General features: G+C 36.9%; 2 protein-coding genes across 2 annotated transcripts in view; one reads left to right on the top strand and one right to left on the bottom strand.

Moving 5' to 3' along the window:
- Positions 1–6,038, bottom strand: part of LOC121384252 (14 kDa phosphohistidine phosphatase-like) — a 31,337-nt gene extending 25,299 nt beyond the window's left edge. The window contains exon 1 of the mRNA XM_041514542.1: positions 5,663–6,038. Coding sequence (XP_041370476.1) covers positions 5,663–5,846 — 184 coding nt within the window. The 5' untranslated portion in view covers positions 5,847–6,038. The remainder of the gene's footprint in view (positions 1–5,662) is intronic.
- Positions 6,039–10,033: 3,995 nt separating this feature from the next.
- LOC121383111 (syntaxin-6-like) lies at positions 10,034–19,238 on the top strand. The gene is made up of 8 exons (XM_041512900.1): positions 10,034–10,168; positions 11,517–11,686; positions 12,742–12,836; positions 13,314–13,376; positions 13,817–13,930; positions 15,798–15,904; positions 17,891–17,985; positions 18,995–19,238. Exons 1-8 carry the CDS (start codon positions 10,134–10,136, stop codon positions 19,069–19,071), a joined length of 756 nt encoding a protein of 251 aa, XP_041368834.1. The 5' UTR covers positions 10,034–10,133; the 3' UTR covers positions 19,072–19,238.
- The last annotated feature ends 1,096 nt before the right edge of the window (positions 19,239–20,334 follow it).

Raw genomic sequence — 20,334 nt, 5'->3', positions numbered from 1 at the left:
AAACCGTTGTTCTGTTCGTGTGTTGATTACGCTACTTTAAAATCACGAGAACCGCCAATCGGTTAGGTATCAGCAATGAAAATGAAAATTGGTTTATGTTTTTAAATACAATTGAACCACCAATGTAGCATAGAACCATAGTTCAAATATTATTATTTTTTTAGGTAACCGGAAGTCAGTTCACGTGAGTTTTACTTATGTAACCGATTGTTCGGTTACGTGAATATAGTTCTTGTAACCAGTGAGTTAGGCCTACCTAATCCTAAAACACCTGAACGGTTCTGTGCTACATTGGTGGTTCAAATGTATTTAAAAACAAACTGATTTTTACTTTCATTACCGATACATGGTACTTTTAATTTTAGAATGTAATTGTTCACCACGTAACCAATTGGCGGTTCTCGTGATTTTAAAGTTGTGTAACCGACACGCGAAGAGAACATCAGTTCTCATAAAATATTGTGCCCTGAGGTAGGCTTAACACATTGGTTATGAGAACTATATTCACATAACCGAACAATCGGTCACTTAAGTAAAACTCACGTGAACTGACATCCGGTTACCTAAGGTTTTCAAATATTGTACCCTGAGATAAGTGGTTTCCTAAAGTACATGTATGTCATAGTACTGTGCAGTGATGTAGATTCCAGGAATGTGAGAGGGGCTGGAACAAAAAAGCTTACTGTGGCTGGTGTCCAGGGGCCACTCAAGGGCCCCTGAAGGGCCCCTAAAGGGAAATTGTTGTTTGCAAACCCTGGAACCACCAAAAATTGCATTCAACACTAACAAATCTAAACTGGTTATAACTTATAATATAAGGCACACATAATTTTTTTTTTTTAGACAAAATGGAAAAGTGCATTTACACGTTTCTGCATAGCTCTCACATCTCTGAGCTTCTAAAGATAGGCAGGTTTTTCTATTAGATAGGAAAGACTATAAACCTACAGATGTTGTCTCAGAAAAGCATTTCAATTTAACTTGACTTTTCATGTTTATATGCAATCAAGGTTCAAGCATGCAATGTTCTTGGAGAGTGAATAATGGGTATTTCACAGTAAGAAAGAAAGAAAAAAGAAAGAAAGAAAGAAAGGTTTTATTTAACGACACACTCAACACATTTTATTTACGGTTATATGGCATCAGACATATGGTTAAGGACCACACAGATTTTGAGAGGAAACCCGCTGTCGCCACTACATGGGCTACTCTTTCCGATTAACAGCAAGGGATCTTTTATTTGCGCTTCCCACAGGCAGGATAGCACAAACCATGGCCTTTGTTGAACCAGTTATAGATCACTGGTTGGTGCAAGTGGTTTACACCTACCCATTGAGCCTTGCGGAACACTCACTCAGGGTTTGGAGTCAGTATCTGGATTAAAAATCCCATGCCTCAACTGGGATCCTAACCCAGTACCTACCATCCTGTAGACCGATGGCCTAACCACGACGCCGCCGAGACCGGTCAGTAAGAAAGAAGTGGCAGGCCTTCTAGATTATGGTAGCTCCACTCCCATGGCTAGTGATGTTCAATGTTGGACTAGTAAAGAACTACTATTGCCATACCTGACGGCTAGTGAAATTTATTTTGGTCAAATGTTGCAGTTAAGTCTATTTTGTAAATTTATATGAATATCCTGACCCCACCCCAACCCCCAATGTTAGTGTTTTTAAGCTCTATCTCCCCCTTTAGGTGACATATCTGATTATTACTATTATTTAATAAAACCGTATTAAGTAAAGTAGAGCTAGTGAATTTTTAATCATGGCTAGTAAAAAAAAATTAAATCACTGATCCCATGGCTAGTGGATTTTGTAAACATTGTAGAAGCCCTGAATGTCCTTGGCACACACACCTCATCTATATGAGCAATCTGTTCAGGAGAGTGAATAATGGGTATTCAACAGTAAGAAAGAAGTGGGCACTGGTCTTGCATTACATTACAACTTGCTCTGGATGAGAGCCAGTACTGGGGTGAGAACCCCAATACTTACTGGCCTTTGGTACAATATTGGCCTTACCACTATACCATTGGTGCCCCATGCAGTCCCACCAGTAAAAACATCAAGAAATCCTCTTTTATTGGAGTAAAAAGGTTGAGTAATTGGCAAGAAGCCGGCTGGTGCACTGAGTGTGTTTGTGTAAGCAAACATGGCATCGGACAGTTGTTAGTCCTTGCGAGAGTTGATGCGAACAAGTCAAGCTTAAACACAGCAACAACCATCTTACACAGCGAAAACACAACCCTCGGCAGCCATCACATTCCACTGATTGTGTTAGACATTTTATGTGAATGTACCTGAGAAGAACACTATTTCAGCTTACTAGAACATTACAGAAAACAAATCTTTACGACACCCCACCACAAAAATCGACATCGGCTATTGGGTTTACAAAAAGTGAGACACTTCAATGTATGGTAAGACAATGATGGAGAAAGGAATATTTGTTTACTCACACCTCAGCACATTTTAAACCACAAACCTGGCAATTACATACATGTAAGAAAATGGCTGTTGCATTTTCTATGGCAGTTTTTCGGTTAATGTGTAAGAGAGGAATTTTATTTAATTTAAAAAATAAATATAATTAACTAAGAAAAGTGACTTAGAAAATTAAAAGTTCCAAGACAAAATAAATGCTGTGATAAATTAAAGAAAACACCAGAGCATCGTCAACTGCCATGGTTAATTGCCAGGCTATTTAGTACTTTATCTGACATGGTTATTTCAATAATTTACAGAGAGAAAAAGATGGCAAACAAGAGAGAGGAAGCCTGCTTCCACCACATAGGCTACTCCCAATAATAAAACAGCAAGGGATCTTTTATATGAACTTTTCCATAGATAGAATATTGCATACATGTACTTGTATCATATCAATTTAGTTAGCTGTCCTGTTATGTTTTATTGCCTTTTTTGTTGGTCCTGTGAGATGCTGCATATAAAAAATCCCTCCCTTGCTACTAATGGAAAAATATAGCAGGTTTCTTCTCTAAGACCATATGTCAGAATTTCCAAATGTTTGACATTCAATAGCTATAAATGATTAATATAGCAATGTGCTCTAGTGGTGTTGTTAAACAAAAACAAACTTTAAACTACATAAAAGTTCTAAACAATGGCATTGTGTAACTTTGTTGTACATGGTATTTACATGTACATGTATTTATAATCATTGTAACACTGTTGTTGATGGAAAGCCATAGAAATAATTATTGATTTTGCAATGCATCATTTATTTATGTAGGATACAAATTCTGCAGAATGATCCCAAAACATGTCCTTAGGAATTGGAAGGGGGTGGGGTGGAGGACAGAAGGCTGGGAAATGGGAGCACAGACCCCCCCCCCCCCCCCACTTAAGGATACTTTTTTGTCCTACTCTATATAAAATCTGACTTGTGTTTGGCACTAGATATTGTCTCTCCCCCGTCCCCCACACCCTTCAGAAATCATTTCTATGGACTTGCACAGCATACACACCAAGCTTTCTTGTTGTTTTAAAATATTTTAGAGTATGCAACATTGCAATAGTTACATCTGAAAATTCACATTTAATTATTTTAAGTCTTATTTTGCAACTTGGTTGGTCGAGTCAACTTGACTAAGTCAGTAGATGAGTCAACAAGCAGTAATAGATCATTTTCAACAAGTAAATTTTTGACAAACAAATACAGAACTATTCCTGAGATAATTATTTGGGTGGAGGGGAAGTGCATTACATTATTTTCTAACTTTTGTAAAACACATGACTGCATTTATAATGATTATATGCACATTAACTAAAGATGTAAATTAGATACATGTGTGTATGTGTGTACAGTGTGTGTATGTGTGTGTGTGTGTGTGTGTGTGTGTGTGTGTGTGTGTGTGTGAGTGTACATATACCTTGGTAGCATTTTACTTACATGTTGGTGACCAGTATAAATGCTACAAATAAAACCAAAGTTGAGAATGGTAGAAGTCTGTAGAGGTGAGAGTCAGAACTAAACTTTTAAGATCAACTCTTTTTGGCCGAATTTAAAGATTTGCTCTAGTACTGTTGTTATTGTTGGTGGTGGTGTTGGTGGGGTGGGTAGTTGAACCATTTGACCCCTAATCTTGTGTGCTTATACTTCAACAAATGTGTGGTTTTAATAAATAATTGTTTTCCATACTGTCATACATGTACGTGTAGGTGTAGGTGGGTAGGATTTGGTTCAGTCAGTACCACTCTCTGAATTTATCACCCTCTATGGGGTGGGACGTAGTCCAGTAGTAAAGCATTCACTTGATGCATAGTCAGTCTGAGATCGATCCCCATCGGTGGGCCCATTGGGCTATTTCTCATTCCAGCCAGTGTACCACGACTGGTACATCAAAGGCTGTGGTATGTGCTATCCTGTCTATGGGATGGTGCATATAAAAGATCCCATGCTACCAATAAAAAAATAGAGCGGGTTACCTCTCAAATTACTAAATGTTTGACATCCAATAGCTGATGATTAATAAATCAATGTTCTTTAGTGGTGTTGTTAAACAAAATAAACTTAACTTTAAGTTATTTCCCTCTATGAACTGATTCCCCCCCCCCCCCCCTCTATTTCCCAAGCATGAGTCCATGGTATGACATACTATGTACTGTCATATTAGTGATTTCCCTAGAAATTTGGCAAGGCATGGTAGACCAAACACTTTTGAGGCATTTTCACCATTTTCGGGGCACTTGTTTTTCATTAAAACTACACAAAAATTAATTGAAATAAACATTAATGTAATTTATGTGCTTGCTTTAATAAATGAATGGCAAAAGATATAAAAGGCATATTTTATTAATTAATAATACTTTTTGGGGTGTTTTATAAAGGCAATTTTATAATTAATTGGTGAAAAAGGCTTGTTTAATCTCAGGGCAGCATGGTGCTGATTAAGGCAAGATGGTGCTAGACTATTGAGGCATGGTGCTGCACCATGCTAAAACAAGCTAGGGAAAACACTACATATAGCTGTCTGTGGGAAAGTGCATATAAAAGATCCCTTGCTGCTTTATAGGCATAGCCTATATAGCCACAACAGTTTTCCCCTTTTTCTTGCCTTAGTTTAAAATGTGCTGAGGTGTATCCAGTGAAAAGTAAGATAAAGAATAATGGTGATAAACAAAATAAAGACACAAGTTTGTATGCAAACCCTTATCATTGGTAATCAGTTCTGTTTGGGGGTGAGATCAAACATTAACAAACTCATTCTCCGATTGCTCTTCCCCTATCCCAACCAATACTATACAACTGGTATATTAAAGGCTGCGGAATGTGCTGTCCTGCATGTGGTAATATATATTAATAGATCTCTTGCTGCTAATGAAAAAATTAAGCAGGTTAATTCTCCTCTAAGATTATATTTAATATTATGCAATAATTAACATTTGTTTGACATCCATTAGTCAATGATTAATAAATCAATGTGCTCTAGTGGTGTCGCTACAAAAAAAAAAATTCAACTTTAACCCAAAAATTAAAATATCAGGGGCACAATACTACAAGGTCTTTCCCAGACACAGTTAAAACAAAGGAGTAGAGGCACTTCTTTTTCTTTTCTCATTTCTGGGAGAGGCAACTAACCTCTCCACCCCAACCCACTCCCCAGGTACGGTCCTGCTTATCAGTTAGGCTACCAACCTACCGTGAAAATGTGCTTTGCTGTGGCCCCGGACGATGTGTTTAAATTCTCGGTCTTTGTCCGGGTCGTGCACCTTCATAAGGATGTACTTGAACTTGCCAGATTTATCAATCACAATATCCTCCACAGATTTCAGCTTAGAGTTCCGTATAGCACCGGCTGACGAAATTGCAGACGCTCCCGCCATCCTGGTTATTCGCACTCACTGAGTAATTACAATCAACAATCTGAAAGGAGTCCACAACTCGGCCACGACTATTTTGCGGGATTGCAAACTTTTTGCGAAAACTTTCCTGTTTCGCTTGGGTGAAGCCTGCCCATGCGCGGGAGATAAGACAGACGAAAAAGTACGGAAAGATGCAAAAACCGAACCAGCAGAGTTGTGTGGGCTGTCGATTTTTATCTACACCGTACGCTTCAGACGCGGAACGTGCCTAGCACGCAGCATAACAAATTGTACTGATGGAGAAGGCGTTAACTTGTGCTTTGTAGTTCAGTGTGTCAATTAACAACCCGCGTTTACAAAGATATACGTAACTAATTCAGGGCCGTACCCTGGGGGGAAGGGGGGGGGGAGAGCACTTTTTCTTCTTTTTTTAACTCCAGAAAATAGCGTACACATCTCAGGGTTTACTTTGTATAGTGTTTCGTTTGTTTATAAAAAGTAGTGCTCGTTCCCCCTAGGATTTTGATTAGGGTACGGCCCTGTAATTGGTATCGTCTCTAATTCCATTTATGGGACAATGTAGGTACCTCGGTGTGTAAACCTGTGTGTTGGGGAGGGGAGGGGGGTTCGAGAGTTGGCCCCTCACACGAAAACCACAAATCACACTTGTGTGTCCAACAGTGTGTGTATATGTGTCAGACACGGCAGAGCATGATATGGGGGGGGGGGATGAGGCTGAACCCTCCCCAATAATTTTGAATGATAAATATTATGATAGTAAATCTTAAGTTAAGGCAGAGATAAATTTAAATTTCAGGACATGTTTTTAAAATGTTACGGGGGAGCATACCCTCAGAAACCACTAGAAACTTTGCTTTGCGCCCTCGATCTCAGTCAGCCCCCCACCCCTCCAATGTCTACTTGCTTCCGCCGTACCCGTGTGTGTGTGTGTGTATACATGTGTGTACCATTCTTTTCACTAATGCACCATATATTTTACGATTTCCTTTAAATGTTATCTGCAACCCAGATCACACTGAAATGTTAATTTATTGAATGTAACTATTAACTCAGTCAGCCTTTTGGTGATATGAATCTGCCTAGTCGCGGAATTCCACGGTTATAAAACGGAACAAAATTGTTACCATAATCAAATTCCGTATCTCCACGTGTACATGAGAACAAAAGAGATAATATATGCATATACATTTTCACTTTGGCAATTGTTGCCTAGCCGCTTGGGGGAAAGACTGTTGTTAATTAATTATCATTCTGGGCTCACAATGGACTATTTTTTTTACTTTAACTAAATTTGAAATATACAAAATATTTCCTTCGAAATTATTAAAATGTGGTTAACATAGCCATAAGATTAAATGCTATAGCCACTTCGTATAAAAATGAGTTAATTTGACAATGGATGGGATGAGCTCTGATATTAATAATACATATATACTTCACTGCACCCACCTGGCAAACTCGTCCTTTGCCGCTAATAATGCTGGTCTAACCCACGGCACTAACGACCGCCGGTAGTTGGGGAGCATAGTATAGGTAGTTACAAGTGCCTCTTAACAATGCCAGAAGTAAATACTGAACACTCTCCGAAATAGTCAGACTAAGCCCAAAGCTAAAAGCTGATGGGGAATGACGGGTGTGTGGCACGGATAGCCACAAGAGACAAACACCTGTCGCGGTTGGAGAAACAAGGACTGGGATGTGGAGATGGACAGCGAAAGAAGCTGAAAGATAGGAGGAGTTGCCAGATCGGGAAGAAATGAGATGGAATTCAAAGGAGTAAAAGGAAAGGGGGCAGTGGGATAAATAAATAAATAATAATAATAATACATCTATGTTAATAACATGTAATAAAGGTGCCGATGCTCATTAAAAACGAGAACTAAGTAGCTTTGTTCGTAGTAAAAAGGCCCACTGTGTGTTTTTAAAAGTGCGTATATAATGTAATGTGGGAGACATTGTCATTTCGATGGTCTGGGGATGAAAATACATGTATTTGAGGGGTGGAGGGGGCCAGAGCATGCTATCCAGAGAACATTTTTAATTTCAGGTGTTGCATTTCCTGCCTTCTGAGCCCAGTAATTGGTGTGTGTGTGTGTGGGGGGGGGGGGGCATATCACTTGCAGTCCACCCTGTTTCGCGGCTCCGTTCATCTTTTATATTTTTGTGAACTAGGCTACAGATAGCCTGTACATTTTATTTTGTAATGTTACAGGAACAGCTAATTATAAATTTAGGGCTCCCAGAAATTACCAACCCCTCCCACCCTAATTGTTTTTTAATTGCCAAACCAAACAACCGAGACATATCAGGCACGTGCGTATGGATTTTAGCAATGGTGTGTGTGTGTGTGTGTGTGTGTGTATATGTGTGTGTGTGTGTGTGTGTGTGTGTGCGCGTGTGTGGACTAGACTGTTGCGAGCGATTTTTTAAGGGGGTTGAGACATGCTCCCCCCCAAAAAAAATATTAAAATTTGCTTTAGCAGGGTGGTGGTGGTTCGACCCCAAAATTCATATAGACTAACATGCATTTTCCCATGCCAGACCATGCATAAACGTCACTTTTACTTGAGGAGGAATCGCACCCATGGGAGAGGCTTGAATGAATGAATGGATGGATTGATGGATTGATGAATGAATGAATGAATGAATGAATGAATGAATGAATGAATGAATGAATGAATGAATGAATGAATGAATGTTTAACGACACCCACACAAAAATACACATTGGCAACTGGTAAGCACATGGAAATATTTATACAATTATGTAAAAACAGTGCAAAGAGCTGTGTGAAAAATACAATACAATACAAATATTGAGGTAAGTATATTTTAAAATTTTGTATACAAATCAGTGTTTAAAAACATTAAAATTAAGTCAGGGTGGTATTGCATTACTAAAATATTAGGCCTAGGTCAACATAGACAAAATTGATAGGATACAGTACATCGCTGTAAGTGTAGCGTTATGCATACACGGTAGCCTTCCTAGCTACACCACAGGGCTAACACCTGGTTGCGGCAGAAATCATCAAGGTGTTCATTACATAAGTTAATCTGTTCAGTGACATCACCACTGGTAACGTGGACAGGACATTGGCGTAGCGAGTTTATATAACTGTAAAACTATATGTTTGTATCTTAAAATTACGTTAGTAAAATATATTATAATTATGATGTGGAGGCGAGATTCCATCTTTATATTTAGTGTTAAAATCTATTGTTTTAAACAAAATTTTCTTGCACGAAATGGCATTTAAGTCAGAGCATCTTTTTTTCCCTCTTTTTTTTGGGGGGGGGGGGGGGGGGGAAGGGGCGGGACGTAGCCCAGTGGTAAAACACTCGATTGATGTGCGGTCGGTTTGGGATCGATCCCCGTCTGTGGACCCATTGGGCTATTTATCGTTCCAGCCAGTGCACAAAGACCGTGGTATGTGCTAACCTGTCTGTGGGAAAGTGCATATAAAAGATCCCTTACTGCATTAGAACAAAATGTAGCGGGTTTTCTCTGATGACTTAATTACCAAATGTTTAACATCCAATAGCCGATGATTAATAAATCAGTGTGCGTTAAACATACCAAACTGTTTATTTATTAAATTGTTAATTACAGGTATCTGTGATAAAGAAGTTGTCGATCTTTCACATGATATTTAGAGAAATAACTGGAAAATATCAAAATTGTAATCTACTACTTTTCACTCAATATCAACATCAATGGGAAAAACATCCGCCCGGTCCTCCCCTCCTCCCCTAACCCTCATCCTAACCCTCACCCTAACCCTCACCCTCACTCTCACCCTCATCCTAACCCTCACCCTAACCCTAACCCTCACCTCACCCTCACCCTCACCCTCACTCTCACCCTAACCCTAACCCTAACCCTAACCCTAACCCTAACCCTAACCCTAACCCTAACCCTAACCCTAACCCCTTAAACCTAACCCCCTAAACCTAACCCCTAACCCTAACTAAAAATAATAAAGGTGGGGACCGGGCGGATATTATACCTTCATAAAATTTTAGCAAAATTTATGTAAAATCGGCAATACCGCAGACACTGAAACTGCTTAATCATGCACATTCATAAATCTCCAGATGTTGCCTAATTCCGTGTTTTGTATTTGTTTTAGTCTGATCCGTAGGCCGTGTTAGTGTTTTGCTGTCAACTGGGAAAACCCCTATGACGTCAATATGAACTCGCCATTTTCGATCTTTGGCGAGTTTATTGTCTGAAGCAGACTGTTTTCACCAGCCACTAACCTACGATTTCTATGTCTATAGCGAAATGTCGTTAGAAGATCCATTTTTTGTTGTCAAAGAGTTAGTTTTAATATTATACTTCTACATGTCTATTTGTTTAACACCTGCCATTTAATTCCGTTACAGTACATATTTTCGTTGAACTCTTATTTTCGATTTGATTTTAATATCTTATTTATTATGTGGTTTTTTTAATTGTAAAAGTTCTTCCCGTCCCTCACCCACCCCATTGAAAAAAAAAGTTTGTTAAAATAATATTTTATTCTGCTGAATACTTTGTAAAGTGTTACAAATAATATAATCCGGTTAGGGTTGGCTTTCCTTCAAGAAAGCCAACAAATCTTCTTATTTCATAATAACAATGTTACGATGTTGTTAATGTGAGAATTTGTCATAGTACATTTTTCTGTTTTAAATTTCCTTTACAATGGTGCTTTTGGAGGAAACTAACTAATAGAAGATCAAATGTGGAATCATGGGGATAAAAATTCATGCTCTTTCAAAAGATGTTTAGTTCATTCTGTCACAGTACATCCCTATAAGGTTATAAGTTGGTTCATACAAGTTTTACTTTTGTAACTGATAATTTAGTTACATGAATTTTATGTACTTGACTGGTGAGTTACCTAATTCAGGGCTTGAAGTAACGGCCTTCAAAAAGCTTTCATTTTTTAGACCTAGTGGATGAAAAAGAAAATCACTTGCTAAAATTATAAAAAAAATCGCAGGTCATTTTCCAAGAGCCAAATATATATGTACGATTATTTTATCTGCAATTTAGTTTGTAATTCTGTATAAATATTTTAATTTTATAATGCTCTAAAATACATCTCAGAGGTCCTACTTTTCCACACACTGTCCCCAACCCTCCCATCTCCTTGTTCTATCTTTATTTCCAGCAGGCCATATAGTTTCTTAGCAGGACATATTTTTTTGACCTGCTATTTTAAAAAAATAACAGCAGGCCATATTTTATTCCCTGTTTTGAGCCCTGTCATGAGACATTTGGACTAATTCAGGGCTCACACTGGAACAAATTTTGGTTTAGCCAATTTTCGGGAATGTAGAGTATTTCATTGAAAATCATTAAAATGTGGTTAATTTGAGGATTATTTTATTAGCCAAAGTCTAAATTTTGTAGCCATTTTGTATTAAAATTAGCAATTGGCTAATTTGGCAATGTACAGGGTGAGCTCTATGTTTTTCTGCTACATTGATAGTCGAAATATATTAAAATGTTTTTCACTATGACTACTGATATGGACATTTTTATTTTAGAATATAAGTTCACCATGCAGCCAATTGGCAATTCATGTGATTTTAAAGTTGTGTAATGGACACACAAACAGAACAACGGTTCACGTGAAATATTGTAAAAACATGACCGGGTTTTAACTTTTTATTTTAGTGAAGTTGAGCGGGCTCTGTCTAGTGCTCGTGGCCTTTTTAACCGGTGGAAGGAGCTACAGTCGGCACCGAATCTTGTGTCTCATGAGGAACTCGACTGGACGACAAACGAATTACGAAACAGTCTACGCAGTATTGAGTGGGATTTGGAAGATCTAGAGGAGACAGTCAATATCCTTGAATGTTTTGTAAAAATATTCTCACCTTTGAGATTCGAATGCAAAATATTACTCACATTTGGTTGTAATGATTTTTTAAAGTTTTTTTTTGTTTAACGACACCACTAGAGCACATTGATTCATCGGCTACTAATAAAACAAAGTGGCAGCAGGTCATGTCTCTTATTCTCGTCTCTTACTGTCAACTATGCTTTTCCATGAGATGTTCCTCATCATGGTACAGGGCTGGAAACATTCACGAGAGTGGCAAATACAACACAACAGTGATCTCATTAAAAATAAAAATAGCAGGTGAAAATCAAATTATAGGCGGCCATTAATCAACAAAAAGTCGACAAGCATTGTTTATTGGAAGTTCGATACCCGGCGACAATTGATTAGATAGCCGGCGAAAAATCGCCGGGTGCTGGCTATTAATGACATCCATGCACAATCTTCTGTGTCTTTTTTTGTCTGTTTTGAGTTTGATATTTTACAACTACAACTTGTAAACTCGTTATCACCTGTATTTCTCTTCTCTATTCATACATTCAGTTACTCCAACACCATGCTCCTGATCCCGGCCAAGACCACCTTTCTTCTGTCCTCAACTCCCGCCTTTCTTGCCTTGCACCGATCTCCCTTCACACGTGACATGTACTTTTCTCTAGACGTCTGTTTTTCCATTGTTACAAACTCTTTCACAGTTCTTTACATTTTGTTTTGTTCATAATTTTAAGATTTACTTATTGATCATCATTTACCTTTGTTTGGCGTCCATTAACGAATGTGTTTTTTATGCTAGGGTGTCGTTAAATATTCAATTCAGTTAATTTCAATTCTCGAGACCATGTGTCACAATTACCCAACTTGCTGATTTAATAATGTGCTGGGGTGTCGATAAACAACATATTTCTTTGATCTTCGATGATCCACAGATGTCAACACAGTAATGCATGTACTTTGTAGGCTTTGTGCATAAAAATAGTTGCCATAACTGCATGTAATAATTTCTGGAAGATGTCCTTAAATGGCAGAATTTTACTATTTGTCCTTAACTTTTGCTATGTATTGTGGAGAAAAATCCGCGTAAGTTCAAGATTGATGAGATGGCGGTACAGGAACGGAGAGGTTTTATCGACAGAACCAAATCAAAAGTTCGGGTAAGCATCGAATGAAGAATAAGTATGTTCTCTACATGTGAAACCCGAACAGTCGCCTGTATAAAATATCTTGAGAAACGGTTTTAACCATTATTATATTCTGCCATGGACTTGTAATATGGTATGGGTTTTTTTAATAGGTGGCCTTCTTATAGAGGTGCAGTGCATGCCAATTATTGACAGTTGTAATAAAAGGTGCTTTATAAAGCATGTTTAAAATAATTTACGAAAGAGATTAACATTTAAATAAAAACATAGTGCTATAAATGTGTTAGTAATCAAGTAAATATTGGAGATCATAATTACAATCATCTTCAAGATGGATATGTGTTTACGTGATTACAATCATCTTCAAGATGGATATGTGTTTACGTGATTACAATCATCTTCAAGATGGATATGTGTTTACGTGATTAGTTTGTGCTTATTTTATTGATGACCTCATGTGTTGTTAAGATCCTCATTAAATGTTTTTAGGAGATGAAAGATCAGTTATCTAGCCCAACTTCAAAACCACGTGAATCAGGAGATGCCCGTCAGGTAAATTTAGTTTGATATTTGTTCTCTAAAAGTATCGGTTTTGATATGGAATAACATGTATGTGTATACTAAAGTCTTATCATTTGGTTAGAACATGTACAACTAAATATGGGCTAACTCGTTTTGTTAGGAACAAGTCTTAGATACACATGTACAAAGGTGTACTTTATTTTAAACTGAATGTGATATAAATCAGGGCCTATATTTTCAAAGCCGTCTTTGCACTACAATATTCTAAAAATGTCGGGGTCAATTACGTGTGTCTTAAAACATTTGGGCCCATATTCATTAGTAAAGTTTATATTTTCTAGTTTTATAGGCATGATTGAAGTGGCACTTATAACAAACCATTATACATGTACTGAAGATAATCTGTGAATCTTTTACTTTTGTTATTCTTGTTTATTTCTATTATTGATGTGATTGAATTTGTTACACAGTCCCTTCTGTCTTCAAATGGTCCCAAGTACCCACAGGATCGCTACACCCGGTTAGACAGTGAGATGGAACGATCGAATCAGAGGTATATAGACGACACACGTCAACAGCAGCAGGTTGGTAACACACTGTAAAACATTATCACCGTTTTATTAACAAAATAGTAAACTGTACTCTTCCCCAGTGATTTCTTCTTGCTTGGGGTGAGGGGGTGATCGTTAGTGTCTGATGTATATAGAGGACACGCATCAGCAACATCAGGTTCGTCACTCGGTAAAACATTATCACCGTTTTATTATGAGTTATAGCCATGTTGACTGTTTGTCTTCTACAGTCTTATGGGAGTCCACAATTCGTCTTAAACCATTTATGGTTGATTAAAAAAATGTCTATGTAGCCCGTTTCATTTTGCATAATTGGATATCCCATCATGATCTTGAGCTGTCTATATTCAGGTCAACCTTCGACAGCAATTTAATAGGGATAATAAAGTAACTACCCCATAATTATACAAATCAGATCCATTTTCAATAGCTTTTTACAGTGGCATTGCTGATTGCTATCACAAATTTTGAGGGATACAGGGTTATGCAAAAGATGTCTGCGTCTTTATTTGTGCAGTTTTCAGAGACCTGTTCTATAGTTCTTTTATTAGTTAGTAACTATTCCCCATAAATTCTACTTCAAAGGCCATGGTATATACTTTTCTATGGGAAAATACCGGTATATGTAAAACATTAGTTGCGGCTTTTCTGAATGAGTAGCCTTTCTGGTGACAATAGGATTTCTTTTACACACAGTCTCTCTGTGTCTGTCTCTCTAAATCAAGTGTTGGCATAGCCAAGGAACATTTTACTTTACAAATTATTAGTAATCAGTTGAAAATTGAGTAGCAACTACTATTTACTGTTTTAGAATTGTGTAGTGATCTCTGAAATTTGTGTAGAGAATTGCGACACGCTACTGAACAAAATGTTCCCTGATATTGTTATTGAGACACCAAAGAGCTGTAGTTTAAAATGTGCCGAGGTATAATAAATATTCAGAACTTCACATATTTTGTTTTTGCTGCCTATAAATTGCACAGGTTTATTTTGTACAAGAATATATACCACAATACCGTGTAGCGGTCGAGTATGTTCTTTGGCAAAATAAACAAGTGCAATAAATAAGAATTGAAAACAATGTATGTGAAGTTCTGTATTTATTACATACCTTCTTTTATGCTTTACAAAAACGGTTTTTAATTTAACGTCATAACAACACTTTGCTAAATCTAGCATCAAAACTCCTCTCATGGATTTACGTAACGTTAAGAATCTTACACTGCGACAATCTTGTGTAATGTTTCAAATATGATGTGTTGTAATTTGTAAATTATATACGACGTCAGTAACAAAAATGCGCTAACTCCAGTAAAGTTAAAAAGGGAATTCCCCATTTAAAATTTCCAGTTCAGATCGCACATATATGTGCAATACAAGATAAATTTATCACATGGTTGAAAATGTCTTTGTCACTATAGTAAAAAGTAAAGTTTGTTTTATTTAACGACGCCACTAGAGCACATTGATTTTTTATCTTATTATCGGCTATTGGATGTCAAACATATGGTCATTCTGACACTGTTTTTTTAGAGGAAACCAGCTGTTGCCACATAGGCTATTCTTTTATGACAGGCAGCAAGGGATCTTTTATTTGCGCTTCCAACAGGCAGGATAGCACAAACCATGGCCTTTGTTGAACCAGTTATGGATCACTGGTCGGTGCAAGTGGTTTACACCTACCCATTGAGCCTTGCGGAGCACTCACTCAGGGTTTGGAGTCGGTATCTGGATTAAAAATCCCATGCCTCGACTGGGATCCGAACCCAGTACGTACCAGCCTGTAGACCGATGGCCTAACCACGACGCCACCGAGGCCGGTTGTCACTATAGTAAGATTGAATAGGTATGTAGTAAACCAGTATTCCTTTCCTTTCAGCTGGTGATGCACTCTCAAGATGACACTCTGGAACAGATCAGCTCCAGTGTCGGGGTTCTCAAAAACATGAGTCAGCAGATCGGAAGTGAACTAGAAGAACAAAATGTGTCAGTATTATGTCGTTCTTGTCATTAAGTTATAATATGTGACCATGTTTGCGGAAAAGGGTACAGATGAGCGAAAATAACAAAAGATTAGTTTAATACAAATTTCTTTGATTTAAAACCAAAGTTAAAAAGAATATAAAACTTGACATTTTTCGTCTTTATATGACACTCTTCTTCAAGTGTATGATGGAAGTAGAAAACTCACAGGTATAAAAAAAAAAAGTGTAATGCAATATGTGTGCTTAGCTAAAATATTATTTTGACGTTTTTTGATAGCCAGTGGTCCCAACAAATTTACATGTATACACTCATGTCACCTTAGTCTGCGTGGCACAAAAGTCTACGCATGTTAATTACGTTACATTACATCTTAAAACAAGTATTGGGGTATGTTTGTAAACAACAAACAACGTTAATTTAATTCATAAAACAATCTTCATTGTGAATATATGTATAAAACTGATAGATAACTCAGAAAAAACTATAAATTAATGCACTAAAAGTATACTTTTGCCAGCCTCGATCAACATGTTTTTGTATCACCTGTCAACACGTGTCTGTCAATGCTGGAATAATCAAACTTGTATATCAACTTACACAAGTTTACATAAAAGCTTCAATACATACCTTATTGTAATTTATTAATCCATAAATGAAATAAATGTTTTATTTGATCTGTTAGCGTAAACATCCAAGCATTCTTTGAATTTCCCTCCAAGTGACACAATGCAATATGGCTGCACAGACATTGAAGTTTATCATTGATTGTCCTATATGTCTTACGAACAGTTATTTGTGTTCATTTACAAAGTCTTATAACAGAAACGTTTGTTGAATAATGACCAAAAGTTTTGACATCGGCTTTTTTTTATATTGTCATTTTGTGTTGTCCAAACTAACGAGCATGGAACACCATTTATATTTATCTCATTTGCATAGCCTAACTTTTTCTGAAACAGATTATAACAGGAAGTGTTTGTTGTTTAGAACTTACAAAAAGTCGGATTCATTATTTGTTGCTGATTCTTTAAACATTATCGACAGAAGTGGTTGTTTTAATGTTTACACTGTAAATAAAAAATTTAATGTCTTGTTCATGTTCTTAACATTTTTGGATAACATATATATATATTTTTTTAAATATGTATTAAATCATAATAATATTTAAACTTAAAAAAAAAAAAAAAAAAAAAAAAAAAAATTAATATATATATTTTTTTTTTTTTTTTTTTTTTTAATGCCAAGATTTAAGGTTAACAAGTATATATGACATTATATAGTATTCATATAACTTATTGTAATGTTTTTTTTTAAATCTTGCGATTTTGGGTTAAAGTGTGTGAATTTAAAAAGTCTCCTGCTTTCTGACAAAATCTCCAGCTTTCTCTTGACTAAAGGTTGCCAAGTCTGGTTTACAGACTTATGTGCCGTCATGCAGGCCAGTAAATACAGTGGGGGGGGGGGGGGGGGGGGGGGGAGAAGGTCCCACTAAAAATGCGCTCATTACTTGAGTTTAAAAAACATTAAAGTTAAAATAACTTTCAGTAGTAACACGTTTATTGTTCCATTGCACTGTGGTGGTGAAACAAATATTTTTAAAGAAAGATTTTAACTTTAAAATATAACACAAATGCTTTGGTGCGCAGACTTAGGTGCCACCAGTGTACAAGTATATCATTTCCAACAAACAGGTGCCTGACTTGTACCACATTGAAATTCCACATGATGTCATTTGATGTTTACTATGAATGACATCATGCCTCATCTGTAATCTTTTTGACACATGCAGTAACATATACTAGAAACTTGGCTTTCTGACAGTGTAATGTTATAAGTGTGTGAATCTCTCAGAAATGACAACTTTCATAAATTTATTTGCTTTTTAACAAATAAAAATAAAAACATTCTTCAAAGATGAAACTTCACGCACTCGGTATAGTTTGTTGTGGTGAGAACATGTTCATTGGTATGAGTACTTTTTTACAGGATGTTGGATGAATTTCACCATGAACTTGATAGCACAGATTCTAGAATGGATACAACAATGAAAAAAATGGCCAAAGTTTTACACATGTCAAATGGTAAGAATTGTCATCTTGATTGGTTGTCTAGTGTAGTTACAAAATAAGTATTTAAAACAACTGAGTAGTCTCTATTTGCAAAAAAAGACAAAATGAGACGATCCCTAAAAGGTTCATTGACATGGATATACTTCACAATGGTGCTTGATTCTGAATAATGAAGAAGAACCATCCTGTTAAAAGGCTGCTCTGTAGCATTAAGTGGTCTTTCATATAAACATTCCCCATCGTTCATGATATTTCAACAATGAAACCGACTAATTGAAATTGGGAAAACACATTCTGTGATCTTTGTCGCACTTGGAGCAGGATGTAGCTCAGTTAGTCCGTGGGCCACACCCACCAATTTTGACTTATTGGTACGGTTGGGGTGGGGAATAAATTTCATGGTGTTTTTCATGAAGCTAAATAATCTCAGTAAGTGTTAGAGTGCATGCTTGAGGTGTGATGGGTTACAAGATCAGTCAATCTTCATGAATTGATTTTTGTTATCTCTGTCAACCACTGTCCATTGACTGATAAATATGGTACGTATTATTCGGTCTACGTTGCTGCATTTTAGGTAGGAGTAGCCTATGTGACAGCAGTGGGTTTCTAGTCTCTCTCTTGAGCAAGTGTTAAAATAACTGTGTGTTAAGACAGCAAATAGTGTAAAACGTGCTGAGGTGTTGTTAAACAAATGTTCTTTTTCTTAAAATAACAGTTAGGCAGTGACATAGTATTGGGGGGGGGGGGGGGGGCACTTGGGCGGTTACCCTGGGCACAAAATTCTTTACTGGTGGAAGGGACTTGGGGAGTACTAACGGTCCACAGGTTAGGGGGTGCAATACTTGCCTTGCCCTGGGCGCTGGCAACCCACGCTACCCTACTGCACTTAGGCAGACTTTCAAGGGATGAATTGTGTACAGCTTGTAACATTTCACATCATTTATATTACTGGTAACATTTTATTGTTATTCTCTTTTAAAATCATTACAATGCTCATTTTGTTTTTATTTTTGTTTTTCAGACCGAAGACAATGGTGTGCAATATTTGTTTTAATATTAATTTTAGTGATAGTAATTATATTATTTTTTGTTCTTTGAGAATACGTTTTTCTTATATATATTATCACCTTCTCATGATCAATTCATTGTCATGCCATGTCAGTTCATGTAATGCTTTGAAAACCAACACTGCAAGATCTGATCATTCCACAAAACATTGCAAGAGGCTTAAAAAAAAAAAAAAAAAAAAAAAAAACGGTTACAAAGTACTTGTTGTAAGGACCAATATGTAGGTTGTATTTTCATGAAGTAGTCATGAACCAGGCTAACCATATCAAATGCAGCAGGTTTTGTTTCATGAAATGGACAATGCTGTGGTGCATAAAGCATGTTTCAGTAATGGTGACTTCAAGACTGTTGCATTCGGCAAAACCGGCTGATGTGAATTTCAGAATGTTTGAATTCAACAAAAGGCAGAGGAGGTTGTTTTAAGTGGCGAGTTCAAATCCCGATGATGGCCATGCCAGAATGATTGAAGTCAATTCAAGCCTGTTGAATTCCAAGACTTTAATTTAACTGGATAAGAAGGTGGTTATGTCAGAATGACTGAATTCAACAAGAGACAATGGAAGTCATTTCAAGTGTTGAATTAAGTATTGGTAAGACCACTGATGGTTATATTAGTGAATTCGATAGGAGCTTAGAATGGTAAATTCAAGACTACCGAATTCACCAGGAGTCCATTAGGGTCACTACAAGATGTTAATTCAACAATATTCAGTGATGGTCATTTTGAGACCGTTTGATTCAGCAAAATCCAGTGTTCGTCATTTCAGTAACTGAAATTAACATATATTTTACCTGGGTATTTTCATGTTATTTGGGATTTTTGAAGCTTTTTAAATGTAAAAGATTTGAGACAAAGTTGGAATTGATGTTACAGCCATATTCAGATCTCCCCTCACTGCTTTGCCTTGACGAGATTACATTTACAACGGAAATCTTGGAAATATAAAACAAATTGCAGGCTTACCAACTACCAACTATTGATTTTGGGGCATTGGTGGTTGCCAAGTAAGAGTTTAGCAATAGCAGTAAGCATTTGCATTGAATGGGGTTTTAATTTCTCCACAAATAACTGTTACTGTGCTGTACACTGGCTTTACTAAGATACTGGCTGTACAGCAAGATGTTTATGAAGCTGTTAACAGACTTGACTGGGATAATACAGTGAAACCCCTCTAAACTGAACACCCTTGGGGCCAAGACAAAGGTCCGGTTTTAAGAGGGAATTCCGGTTTACAGAGGGTCCGGTCTTGAAAGGTTTCACTGTAAATCCATGTGAATATGCTTTGCTAGAAT

This window comes from Gigantopelta aegis, chromosome 10 (assembly GCF_016097555.1).
Source record: "Gigantopelta aegis isolate Gae_Host chromosome 10, Gae_host_genome, whole genome shotgun sequence".
NCBI classification, from domain to species: domain Eukaryota; kingdom Metazoa; phylum Mollusca; class Gastropoda; order Neomphalida; family Peltospiridae; genus Gigantopelta; species Gigantopelta aegis.
Note: the sequence above shows the minus strand (reverse complement) of the source record. Positions and strands in the feature narration are given on the sequence as shown.